Source organism: Alosa sapidissima, chromosome 10 (genome assembly GCF_018492685.1).
Source record: "Alosa sapidissima isolate fAloSap1 chromosome 10, fAloSap1.pri, whole genome shotgun sequence".
In the NCBI taxonomy this organism is placed as follows: domain Eukaryota; kingdom Metazoa; phylum Chordata; class Actinopteri; order Clupeiformes; family Clupeidae; genus Alosa; species Alosa sapidissima.
This window is the reverse complement of record NC_055966.1, coordinates 21,617,912-21,632,039: the sequence shown is the minus strand read 5'-3', so window position 1 is coordinate 21,632,039 and position 14,128 is coordinate 21,617,912. Positions and strand designations below refer to the sequence as shown.

General features: G+C 46.7%; 1 protein-coding gene across 1 annotated transcript in view; it reads right to left on the bottom strand.

Moving 5' to 3' along the window:
* The window catches only part of znf407 (zinc finger protein 407), a 146,073-nt gene that overhangs the window by 45,693 nt on the left and 86,252 nt on the right, over window positions 1-14,128 (bottom strand). The window contains 2 exon segments of the mRNA XM_042107044.1: window positions 5,694-5,814; window positions 6,914-6,997. Of these exon segments, the coding sequence (XP_041962978.1) occupies window positions 5,694-5,814; window positions 6,914-6,997 (205 nt within the window).

Genomic DNA, 14,128 nt, shown 5'->3' with positions numbered 1-14,128 from the left:
GATGTTTACGGCTAAAACACAGCGCCCTAGCTATCTCTCTCCCTCTCTCTCTCTCTCTCTCTCTCTCTCACACACACACACACACACACACACACACACACACACACACACACACACACACAAAAACACACACACAAACACACACACAAACACACACACACGCCAAAGGTGATGTAACACCTATACACACTCACACACAGATTAAAAACACAAAGAAGGCACAAACGTCCTCTTCAGCCACTCTTACATCATCCCTCCCTCTCCACCATTTTCTCTCTGAGTGTTGCTGTGCACATGCACAGACTTGAATATATAATACAAAGTGATCATTAAAAACCTAAAACCTATTACCCACATACCTCTGGGCCTTAGTATGAAGGAGCTGTTGCATTCGAAAGGGACTTTTACATCACAAACACACACACACACACACACACACACACACACACACACACACACACACACACACACACACACACACACACACACACACACACACCTCTGTTAGGGGTCTCACTGCATAGGAGGATGTATGACACAGAGGTCTTGTTTTATGTGCTGTGTGTCTGGCTGAGGTGTGGATCTAAGAGTGTGTGTGTGTGCAGGGAGGGGGGTTGCGGGGGCAGCTGCAGCGAGGAGAGGAGGTGGTGAGTGTGTGTGTGTGTGTGTGTGTGTGTGTGTGTGTGTGTGTGTGTGTGTGTGTGTGTCCACGGAGGAACGGCGGGGAGCAGGCTGTAATTATGTCAGTCGGCGGAGGCCAGGGGAGCCCCACTGATTAATGGACCTGGCCCAGCCGCTCACGGGCCCCATCACCAACACACACACACACACACACACACACACACACACACACACTGCTGGGCCCCATCACCAACACCAGCACATACATCCCTGCCTCTGGCCATCACAGACATGCACAGGTCGGATGAGAGGGGCCGCCGGCTACACACACACACACACACACACACACACACACACACACACACACACACACACACACACACACACACACACACGCACACACACACACACACACACACGCACGTTACACACACCAAAATGGGGATGGACAATAGGGGAGTGGGTTGTTGGGATGCAAACATACACACACACACACAGACACACAAAGTGTGATGGATAAAAAGGTTGTGGGGTGGTGAGATGCACACACTCACACCTTCTCTCTCTCTCTCTCTCTCTCTCTCTCTCTCTCTCTCTCACACACACACACACACACACACAAGCACACACTGGTATACAAAAACACATGAACACACATACATTCATCCACATTGCTACACACCTACTGTAAACACACAACTCAAAACTGATATCAAGATGCAAGTATACACTCACCCAACAGACAAAAGGATGAACACATACAAAAAGATATATGCACATTCAGAAACACACACACACACACACACACACGCGCACGCGCACACACACACACACACACACACCTCTCTCTTTCAAAACACACACACACACACACACAAACACACAACCATTGATTGATAGAGCACTCATGCTTGGTTTCAGGCTGACATTCTCGGACAGTATAATACGCAATTACTCTCCCTTATCACCTTGGCTGGGACAATAAAGCTCTCCTGTGCCATTGCTCATGCCAGCCGCTCCGAGAATTTGTTTTCACTTTTGCGACAGCACCACGCTTCATCATCGCGCCACCGGCCCTGTCCTCTCACCTCAAACACAGATCCCTGTGTGTCCAGACAACACCAGGGTCCAGGCCCAGGTCCAAACCCACAGCCTCAGAACCAGACTGCCTCGTCACAATGGGCAACTGGGCTTTCCTTTTACCTGTTCTGGACCGCCTAACAGTGAGGGCGTGGAACAGCACATAGAACTGGGACTGGCCAGAACACGATGGCCCACTGAATATCCTTATTCATTCACTTACTATAGTATTTTTCTAATCTAATGGATGTTTTATTTCCTCACTAACTTGCCCAATTTACTTTGCCTACTTATTTAGGCCATGGTGATAAATAAGCTTAAAGACTGTGTAAACAGGGCTCACGTGACGTGACAAAGTGCAAAGACTATTTGTGTGAACAAAAACAAAATGTTTCCATTTGTTGTGTGCAAACCCCAACAGCAGCCAACAGTGATTAGTGTGAGTCTGAAAGTTGCAGGGGTAATGAGCAAGTTTAATGACCAGTGCAGACTCCAGAGTCCGAGTGAGTGTCCCCTTCGAGAGGGGCAAGGTAAGGGGTGTGTGTGGGTGGGATGGGGTGGGGTGGAGGGTGGGGGGTCCCACTGGCACAACAGCACCTGGTCCCATCGGGACGAGCTGGAACCAAACAAAGGTAAACACAGCACTCCTCAGGCCAGTCTCTATCTCTCTCTCTCTCTTCCTCCTCATCTCTCTCTCTCTCTCTCTCTCTCTCTCTCTTTTCCTCCTTATCTCTCTCTCCCTCCCCCTCTCTTTCTTTTCTCCTCTCTATCTCACAGGCAAACAGGATTGGGATCACTAATTTAAGCGGCGGTATTCCCGAGTGAGGATGCTCCGGAGCGCCGAGCTCTGGAGGAACAGTCAGACCTATTTAAACACAAAGCAGTCACTGGGGACAGCCGACAAGCAAAGCACATTTTCGGGGTCAAAACGGATCATTATCTGTGTAGGGTGTGTGTGTGTGTGTGTGTGTGTGTGTGTGTGTGTGTGTGCGAGGGGGTGTTTGCTTTTCTTAGACTTCTGATAGTGCTAGGAGTTGGAAAACGACAAATAAGCATTGACACAAAAGGCACCATGTTATTTAGCTAATTTGTTTTTTTTCCGTGGGAATCTGTTGGTGGTCTTAAGAACAGCATTGTTTGATTATCAAAAAACAATTCATGGAGAAATCTATAACCCTGAGCAGAGCTACAGCTTTTCATATCTGAAGTGTGATATTGCTGCACAATTGTGCGGTATCTTGCCCCCCCACACACTTATTAATTATAATGATGATCAATTAATTATCTTTATCAACAATAATTCAGCCGTTGCGGTCTTCATCACATCCTAATTAAGCATCTACTCAAGCAGACCCAAAAACAACGGGCGGAGGTACAGTAAATAAATACAGCTGTTCAGGTGACAGAAACAGAGGGGAAAAAATAGAAAAGGAAAAAAGATAAATAAATAAAACAGTCATTATCTTTTTAAATTACAGAAAATAATACACTATCATAAATATACTGTATATCTGATAAAAAAAAAACTTTTTTCATTTTCACAGGTCTTCCGTGACAAAGATGAAACATTTATGAGCAGCATGTAGCTGTTTAAGGATGCTATGGCTAATAGATATGTGTGACTGATTAGCGACTCCCTGGGCTCAGGACTATATGACGAGCCTTTCAATTTACTCAACAAAAATATCGACATACATTTAAAATAAAGTAGATGATTAAAAAGAGGAAAATAATGGGAAGGTGGGGGAGCGGTTGGTCAGTACCTTATAGGGTAGCATCTGTGTGTGTGTGTGTGTGTGATATGGAAATCGTGTAATTGTCATGTGCAAAACAACGGGCACGCAGCTTTTAGGAGCCAGCGGGTGTGGGGACTGGGGAGTGGCTGGCTCAAAGCCTCCCGCCGCCTGCCCCATTAATTAGTCCAGACGAGACCAAACTTCCCGCGCGGCAGGACTCACCGAGGGTGGCCACCCCCCTTGCTATCACTTTCACTCAAATACACACACACGTGTCTGTCTGTATCACTCAGATGTTGCCACACACAGACAAACACACACAGAAACATTCTTGAATGTGTTGTTAAATGAGTACACATGTGCATGTACATACAAACACATAAAATTACCCACGCACGCACGCACACACACACACACACACACACACACACACATTTAAAATATGCAAAGGCAGTGATGAACCAGTAGGCAAATGCATATCAGTGCGCACACACACACACACACACACACACACACACACACAGTTAGACTTATAATATAGGTAATATCAGTAAAACACAATCTGAGGAACCACAGGGATTTTTCATCACAACTTTTCAAAAATGTGTTTTCATACCCATTCACTTCGCACAGTATCTACTGTATCAGTTTGAAGTGAATGTTGTTCCACATCTAAACGCCTCCGCCTCTTTCATTTCAGCGCCCAGTGATGAGGGTGATGAAGAAGACAAAAGGTTTTGCAAGTTCACAGAGCGATGAAGTTGCTCTGAAAAGTTGGAAAGTTTATGTGAGGGGGTGAAACGTGTGAAGCTGAAATGACACCGAATGCCTAATCCTTTCGGAGAGAAAGAGTGAAACAGACATTGTGAATATTCCAATCTTCTCCAACAAGATAGGGCACCTTTAATAACAGGGATATTCAATTAACATCCAGGAGAAATTATTTATGGGGTCGCAAAGTTCATCTTGCTAAATTTTTTCACAGCTTTCTTTGCTAGTGTTAATGTCTCATACTTTCCCGTAAATGAAGAGAATAATTGTTGCTTTACTAGAGTTCACACACGCCTGTAATCTAATTACCACTTCCTTCTATTTTTGGATGTAAATATGAACATAAGTGGCCAAGCATGAATGAGAGGTATTAGAATAACACTTTGATTCTTTCTGCTAAGCGCTCATGAATACTGCATAGACTGATTCGCTGATTCCAGCATCACACACACACAAAAAACACCATGAAGTGCCCTAACTTCAAAAATGTCACCATGAAATTGCAGGTAAGCATGTGCGGGTGTGGATGTGGGTGTGAGTGAGTGTGTGTGTGCGTGCATGTGTGTGTGTGTGTGCGTGCATGTGTGTGTGTGTGTGTGTGTGTATGTGTGTGAGTGCATGTTCATGTGTGAGTGCATTGGTGTGGAGACACACCTGAGAAGGAAGACACGATGGGAGAGAGACTGGAAACAGTTGCCGAAAAGAAAAGGGAAAAAAAAAGAACTTTGTTTCTAATTTCACTGATGATTTCCTGCATAATTACTGATGCCAGTGATGGCCTCCTAATGATGGGGCCCAGCCAGTGTCTCCCAGTCATAATGAGCCTGACAAAAACACATCACCTACCCACCCCATCCCAAATTCCCTTCAAAAGCCCCCAGTTGCCCTGTTGCCCTTCCAGCACCCCCATCAAAACTATCCCCAGCCCCACACCACTGGTGAGAGGCACAAGGCGGAGGGATATTAAAGTTGGTGCAGGGCCGTCTTGCTAACGGCCATTAAAAGCCATGTATTCCACATGTAGGACACGTCCTGTACGTCGCCCACTCCTCTCGCCACCCCCCTAAACTGCTCTTTTATGTGCCTCTTAAAGCAGCGGAGTGCAGGAGGCATGACGCTCAGTCAGGCAAGACCTGTATGCATCCAGCTCTCTGTGGTAGGTTGTCTCTACTTCATATATGCCTGCCCAAACTCCCTCTACAATGTGAGTGTGCAAGCACTCTCTCTCTCTCTCTCTCTCTCTCTCTCTCTCTCTCTCTCTCTCTCTCTCTCTCTCTCTCTCTCTCTCTCTCGTTCTTTCTGTGCGTCTGTGTGTGTGTGTGTGTGTGTGTGTGTGTGTGTGTTTCTGGGTATGGAGAAGGGGACAGCGAGCTGTCTGTTAGTGGGTGTTAGTGGGTTCTCTCTGTGTGTCTGTGTATGTGAGTGTGTTTGTGTGTGGGTGTGTGTTTGCGTGTGTGGTAGTGGTGGTGGTGGACAGTGCGCTACCTGTAGTCACACCAGGGGCATCGGTAGGGCTTCTCTCCCGTGTGCACGCGCTTGTGGCGGGTCAGGTGCGACTGCGTGGTGGAGGCAAAGTTACACAGGTGACACCTGAATGGCCGCTCACCTGTGGACAAGAGCGAGAGAGAGAGAGAGAGAGAGAGAGAGAGAGAGAGAGAGAGAGAGAGAGAGAGAGAGAGAGAGAGAGAGAGAGAGAGAAGCCAACATGTGAATAAGTAGCAGACGCAGAAATGAATCCCATGCACTGCAAGGCCGCTATCACGCCCACTGCTTCAGCTTAGTCCCAAGAAGCACTGATTAAAAGGTCTATACAAAATGTAACACTATTTAGTCTAACATCACATGTTACATGTTTGTTTGTTAATGTAACCAAGTAAACAAATCAACAAACAAGCCACAAACAAATGAGCTGTCTCTGTGACTCTAATGACTGCTGTAGGGTCACTGGCATCAGTATGGTGCAAATAAGTTTTTAGTAAAAAAAAAAAAAAAAGAGAATCTGCACAATGACAACTGTTTTTTTTTCCAGCTCAATTATTGAAATTGACACATTTAACAGCGCAGCAGTGGAGAAACGAGTGGCATTTTGAATAAATACATACAAATGGTAAAAGAGATGAGAGTGAATTATGAAAATCTAAATTAATATGCATGAACGAATGGGAGATCTTTGGAAGCTTGCCAGATGACTCTTTTGAGAGAGAGAGAGAGAGAGAGAGAGACACACAAAGAGAGAGAGGAAAGGAGAGAGCAGGAGAGTAAGAGAGAGAGAGACAGAAAAGAAGAGTCGGTCCTAATTTTCAAAAGAGCACTTGTTATTGACAGCACATCCAAAAATGCAATTTTCCTAAGTCTCAAAAATGACAAGAAATGATAGCTGAAATTAAAAACAGCCGTACACACAGCTACATGTGCCAATCCAGAGCTAATCAAAATCACGCTGGTGTGTACTCATGAGAGGGACAGACAAAGAGAGAGACAGGAGGAGAAAGAGAGAGAGAGAGTGTGTGTGTGTGTGTGTGTACATGTTCCTTTCTCAAATGCATTTCTGAAAATATGAATATGAAATGCATAAACATTAATGAGTTTTTAGCCAAACGCAAACTCGGGTGAGTCACTGCTCTGTGTGTGTGTGTGTGTGTGTGTGTGTGTGTGTGTGGTGGAGCTGCTGGGTACAGGGGTCTGGGGCGGCACGAGGCGAGTACCTGTATGCTGCCGTCGGTGCTTGGTGAGGGCATGACGAGTGCCACCAGCAAAGCCACAGAGGTCACACAGGAAGGACTTCTCTCCTGGGGACGAGAACAGTGGAACAGATTAGTACTGACACACAGAGAGAGAGAGAGAGAGAGAGAGAGAGAGAGAGAAGAGAGAACAAAATAGCTGGAGCGTGAGCGAGACAGGGGAGTTAGAGAGAGAGGGGGGGGGGGGAGTAAGAGAGGGAGACAGAGATTGAGCAGATAGAGATACAGTACATGGACTGTGAGTGAGACAGAAAGAGAGAGAGAGAAGGGAAGAGGGTTACAGGGAGAGTTTGAGAGAGAGAGAGGGAGCAGACAGAGGTACCTGGAGAGTGGACTCAGATAGAGTTGGGGGTGGGAGGCAAGGGACAGAGAGCCACCAACAGAGACAAATGGTACTAGCAGGCCCGACAGACAGAGAGAGAGAGAGAGAGAGAGAGAGAGAGAGAGAGAGAGAGAGAGAGAGAGAGAGAGAGAGAGAGAGAGGCACAGGGAGGGGGGGGGGGGGGGTTGATAGTGAGACAGAGCAGAAAAGTCACAGATCGGTAACACATATCCATCAGAGAGCTTCCACACTTAACTAATTCCCTCCAATCGGATGTATCCGTGTAAATATGTCAAATGGGACAGAAATTAGCGGTGCGGTTTATTGACTGTGATAAAATCTGAGCAGCACCACTGCACATAATTACATACTTGTCAGAGCCATAAAAATTAGCTTTATTATCAATGGAATGGTTTTGTACAACTTCATTTCTGCTCGATGCCTTCCAGATGGGGCTTCGCTGCCACGCACTCGAGCGGCGGCTTTATGCATCTCCTCTCCCCTCTGCATCTGGCTCTGTCATTACGGCCTGATGAGCCACTGCCTCCCTGGGAGAGATGAGCGGGATGTGTGTGGGTGTGTGTCTGTGTGTGTGTGCGAGAGTGGAGGAAGGAAAGAGAGTTTTTGTCCTGGGTGGGCTTTTTGGAAGGAAGTTTTTTTTTATTTTTTTATTATTATTTAGTTTTCGATTTTTTTTTTTTTTTTTTTTTACAACCTTGATAACCTTGCTCTGACCTCTCACTTGATGGTCCTTCCTGATGGCTTAAGATTGGGCTAATTAGATGAGAGTTTTTGAGCGGGGCCTCGCGCAGTCAGGAGGAGCACAGCGATGCTTTTGTACAGTTCAGCCTTACCCAGTAGAGTAAGGGCCACTAAGGTCAATAGGTCATTGGTTCAACTCCCCCAGAGCACAAATAATGTTGAGACGCACGCATCTAAAGTCACCCTGTCTACCACCCTGACAACAGATCATTTGACAGGAACTTTTGACAGGAGCTCACATCAATCCCCCTTCTATAAAATGAAAATAAGAAGCTATATAACTATGGTCTTTCTACCATCCCCCCACACTCACACTGCTGTAATCTACTTTATGGATGCACATGGGCAAAATAAGAACTAAGGGACATTTCATTTGGCGCAGCACATCCCTCTCTGCAACTCTCCAATATGCTCTAATGTCTTTACCTTGTGTGAGAGTCTCATGAGCCTGTGGCCTGTGGTGCTGTGTGTGTTTGTGTGCTTTTGGAGTGTGTGTGTGTGTGTGTGTGTGTGTGTGTGTGTGTGTGTGTGTGTGTGTGTGCGGTGCTTCAGGAGGGCCGTGATGAAGAGGTGGATACGGCTATGGGCGAGCACACCTGGTCACCAGTCAGTGAGAGGCAATCCCTCCAGCCTAGTGTTGAGGACAGGACACACACACAGCACTGTTCAGCCTGCGTATTCAGACAAACACACACACACACACACACACACACCCTTTCAGGCAGAGCCACAGATGCTTAAACATATACAGATGCTAAGGCGCACATGCATGCACACACACACACACACACACACACACACACACACAATAGGCACCGGAAGCACAGTGGCCAGGGGGCCAATGGCCCCCTCACTTTTGGCTCAAAATATCTTTTAATAAACAAAATCATTCACGAAAAACAAAAACCTCCGCGCAAAAAACGGAGAGGTGTGAACCATTATAGCGGTAGTAGCCCACATCTAATATAGCCTAAAGCTATTTGTGCAGCGTCACTGTTGAAATACCTTAAACTTTCGGCCCATGGGTCAAAACCGATGAGCAAAACACCAGCAGAGCGCCCAGGCAACACCCCCAGGGAGCAGACAGCGCTCAATTCTGAGACGTTCATTCTCAATCAATGCAACATGTGTGGAGGGGTGGATTTGAAATGTAGCCAAATCCAGTAACATGTATTCTGGTCTGGTATGATTGATTGTATTGTAAAGTTCCTGAGTTAAGCGTAATGTCCTCCTGTGCATCGGAGACTCCAACTCTACAGCTCCAGCTGTCACCACGGGATGGCTTCAAATGTCCAATATATCTGCGGCCTAGGCCTACTGCTCGTTTATTTTCCAGGTTGCCATTAGCCTATATTAATTGTGAGCCATTATTGAAGTTATGAATCTGTTGGATAACCACATTTAGCCTATTGCGCGACATGAGATTCAATCGATATCATGCGCAACGTGATATACCTGAAACATGTAGCCTAAGCTACCAAGCTTTCGCAAGGTTTATGATATCACTTAAGAATAACAGCAATGTTCAAATAGACCAGGTTAACCTGTTTATTTTCTGTGTCCCCATTTCCCAAACCACATTTGCTGATGCGAACTTCTGACAAAAGGGAGGCTGCATTTCGTGTGGACATCTTAATGCAGTTTAAGGCTGATTTATGCTTCTTACTTGTGAGTCTACGTGGGTCAGCGGCAGTCATTCTCGCGTTCTCCTTTACAGCAATAAGACACAATTCCTCCCACTCTAGCCTCGCCCTTTACTCATTGTCTTAATCTTTTTTTCCCTTTTCAAAAAGTTCCTACTCAAGTCATTCGCGTTCTGTCTCCCTGTACTTTGGAGACTCCTCTGCAAATCCAGCTGAGGGGCTGTGGTTGTCATTAGCGTATAGTAAAATGTGAACGATTATCAATGATATGATAATACTGCTATGATGATACTGCTTTTATTGCATTAATCGGTTACAAGGTGCTGTCATCTATCCGAAACATCTACTAAGCCGTCTCTGGGTTTGTTGGGTGGGTATTGCAATGTTCAAATAAAGCATGTTAACCTATTTCATTTAATTCACTTCTGTGCGCCTTGTGTGATATCACTCAAGTCTTGCTTTAGTTAATTAGCAAGTTTCTACCAGAAGCTCACAAATGCCGTCATGTAAGCTACTTTCTAAATATTCAACATAATCGGAAGCAGCTGCAATTATAACAGGACATTTTGAAAGAGACCTGCTGCGTCTACTTTGATAAGCAGCGTCATGAACCGCATTCAAATACGGTATGTTTTGTTTAACTTCAAATAGCATAGACTTTGTCTGTCTGGCTGAACCCCTGGAAAATGCGTGTGTGGTCTATATCTGAAATTATTAGCGTCTGTAGCTATTGGCGCCTGCAGGTGGCTCGGTGTTTATGGCATTACTTATTTACTCTCTCTCTGAGGATTAACAACTCACATTAGGCTACTTTTGCATTAGCCTACTGCGTTGAAATGTTTCTATGGACATTATAGGCTAGATATCGTCCCCTTTTATTTATTATTTAATTAATTACAGTTGTGAAACATTAGGTAGCATCTAGGCCAAACCAAGTTGCGCTGTGGGCCTACCAGGCATTTCTAACAGATAGCTAATCTTCCTTCAAAAGTTAATGAACACGGCACTTCCTAGTGCTTTTAAAAATTGTGCAAGTTCGAATTGCCTTGTGGAAGTGTTGTTGCCCAGCTCGCACACACTCCTTCATAAAAGTTGAATGGTGACATGCACACAACGTGTGTGAAGTGCGCTTGCGAGTCGCGTTCCTTCTGTCATTAATAGCCTTAGATGCTCTTCTTCACACTGAAAACAGTGGCAGTCCTAGCTTGTAACACCCTGATATTTTTTTGGAATCAATTTGTGGTGTGATTAACATCAGACTAGTCATTAGCTAGTTAGTTGTGCACTGTTTTCCGCTCAGTAGTAAGGTAATAGCCTTCTCCGATGAGTTTTGTTTTTTTGCCAATATTCTTGTCGCCCTCCCAGAATTCTGAATATCTTTGCTCGCATGCTGTAGGAACTGTAATGTGATTACTGACGCGTTGCACCCAACTCTGCTCAGCTACGAGTAGCCCAGAGAAAGAATCTCCCGTGTGTAAGTAAAATAGAAATAGCGTATGCAGTTTATGGGGTAGGCTGAAACTGCATAGGCTATTTCTATTTATCTGTAAAATGACCGCATGTGTTTGTTCAACTTTATGAAGCAGAATTACACAGGCTATTACGAGCGCACACATTTTGTTTGCGCAAGCAAGACAAAATACTGCGCAGGCGATTTTTTTTTTTTTTGGGGGGGGGGGTTCGTTATCTGGCCCCTGCACTTTGAAACTCGTTCCGGCGCCCCTGACACACACACAATCACTCAGACACTCACACACACTCACACACACACACACACACACAGATTCACACAGTAAAGTAACAATCGTAAACTAACACCCAAAATTCGTTTTGAACTAGCAAAGCCACATATACACAAAGACACACACCGACTACCTCTGACACACCTCTGAAATCACCCCGCTTGGAAAAGATTACCGCTCCGATTGCAAGCTTTGATTTCCACATTTACGACGTGTCAATAACGGGTGGTGTTGGCTCCAGCAGAGCCAGCGACAACTTCTCAAGCAGGGGGTATGGGGTGGGTTGGGTGGGGTAAAGGGGGGTGTTAACACGGGGTAAGGGGGCTAGATAATGTGATGATTTCCATTTGGGGGGCTAACGGCTCTTCCAGCGCTAACGGTGGCTGCCGCCCGGCTCTCAGCTGCTCCTTAGGGACAGTAAAGGATGAGGGGGTGCGCCAGGCTCATCACAGCCTCGCGGAGCCATTCTACTGTGGGTAATGTGTTTTAATGCAGCGCCACTGGAGTGGGAAGCAGAGAGGAGAAGAGAGGGGGAGAAGAGAGAGAAGAGAAAAGAGGAGAGGGAAGAGAGAGAGCTTCGTAACAACCTGTGAGTGTGTGTGTGTGTGTGTGTGTGTGTGACTGTGTTTGTGTGTGTGTGTGTGTGTGTGTGTGTGTGACTGTGTTTGTGTGTGTGTGTGTGTGTGTGTGACTGTGTTTGTGTGTGTGTGTGTGTGTGTGACTGTGTTTGTGTGTGTGTGTGACTGTGTTTGTGTGTGTGTGTGTGTGTGTGTGTGTGTGTGTGACTGTGTGTGTGTGTGTGTGTGACTGTGTGTGTGTGTGTGTGACTGTGTTTGTGTGTGTGTGTGTGTTTCCATTTTTCCCTGTGTGTCCAAAGTAGGAGGGGAGAAAAAGCAGCTTGTCTTTGACTTTTAGATGTACTTTGTTTGGCCTAACTTTTTTTGGGGGGGGGATGTTGTTGCCTGTTCTGGACGTGGTGGGGGATATTTTGGCTGAAGGTTAAGCAGCCCGGTCAATGAGACAGGGACGGTCCCTGGACTGGAGGCAGTGACCTTGCCCGTTCAATCTCAAACACAAAAAAAAATCCACCTCTTTTTTCTTGCTGAGATGGCGGAAATTAGAGTGAGTCTCTCTTCTCGTGAGGATGCTCTTTAATGTATGTGTATGTGTATGTGTGCGTGTGTGTGTGTGTGTGTGTGGCCCACTCAGTGTAAGTGAAGACAAACAGGCAAACAGCAAATAAATAAATAAAGTAACTAACACACAAAAAAGAGGGCCTGGAAACAACATGCAGCATGGCCCAGAAATGTCTGCCAGCTCTATAACATGGCGCCCCCCTCCTACCAGTACGGCCCACTATTCACCTGTGTCACACACACACACACACACACACACACACACACACACACACACACACACACACACACACACACACCCTGCTTCTCCAGTTCCCGGTTAGCATGACCACCTGTCAGTCCAGCAACTAGCTGAAGTCTGCTCTTCTTAACTTCAGTCTCTGTCCACACAGCAGCTCAATCGTCTCAGAAACCCACCCCAAACACACACACACACACACACACACACACACACACACACAGAGCAACTACGTCTCAAGCCCCTCCCTCCCAAGTCGCCTGTCGCCCTTCCGTCTCTCGTTACGCCGCGCGCTACAAGACCCCCACCGCAGAAATCCATACGCATCGATCCCCCCGCGCCCGGCCGCGCTCGCCACAATTATTCTTGGGGAGGAAATGCTGGCGATAAATTACACGCGTGCTTTTCATCTGCCGCTCCATGGCCGCCGCCAACCGGCCCCTCCTCATCGCCCCACACCACACCACACCGCACCCAGCCAACCCCCCCCCCCCCCCCCCCCCCCACCCGAGCCAAGCCAAGCCAGCCCAACCCCTGGGCCGGGGGGAGTGACGTGGGGCCTGTCAGCAACCAGGAGGGCCAGGGATGCACAGACAGAGAGAGTCCCACAGAGCGAGAGCGCGAGCGAGAGACAGAGTGAGAGAGAGAGAGAGAGAGAGAGAGAGAGAGAGAGAGAGAGAGAGAGAGAGAGAGAGACAGAGAAAGAGAGAGAGAGAGAGAGACAAAGTGAGAAAGAGAGAGAGAGAGAGAGAGAGAGAGAGAGAGAGAGAGAGAGGCACAGCACTGTCTGTAATGGGGTTAGAGGCCTAAGCCCTCTCAGAAGTCTCTCTCGCTCTCGCTCTCTCTCACTCACACACACACACACACACAAACACTTTCACAGCTTCTCTCTCTCTCTCTCTCTCTCTCTCTATCTATATATATATATATACCTTCTCCCCTCTCTGCCTACTCCACTCCTAATTGCACTCTTTTTTTCTCTCCTCTTTTTTCATTCCTCTCTGTGTCCCACTCTTCCTGCCCCCCCCCCCCCTCCTTCTCTCACAAACTCTCCCTTTATCTCTGCCACCTAATCAAAAACAAAGGCCTTCCGTTCCTACCCCACCCCCACCCCCACCCCCACACAGGGAGGCAGTGGAACAGATTAGAGGGTGATCAGTGTATCCGTCCCTCATCCGCTGTGCTAGCGATGCTAACGGTTAAGGTATATTGTATGGGCATATGAGATATGAGCTTTTTTTCTGCCTCATGTTGAAACACTACTAAACCCTTTCTTAACAATGGAGGGGGGGGGGGGGGGGGGGGGTCATATAAAATGAGCTGCTATATATACAGC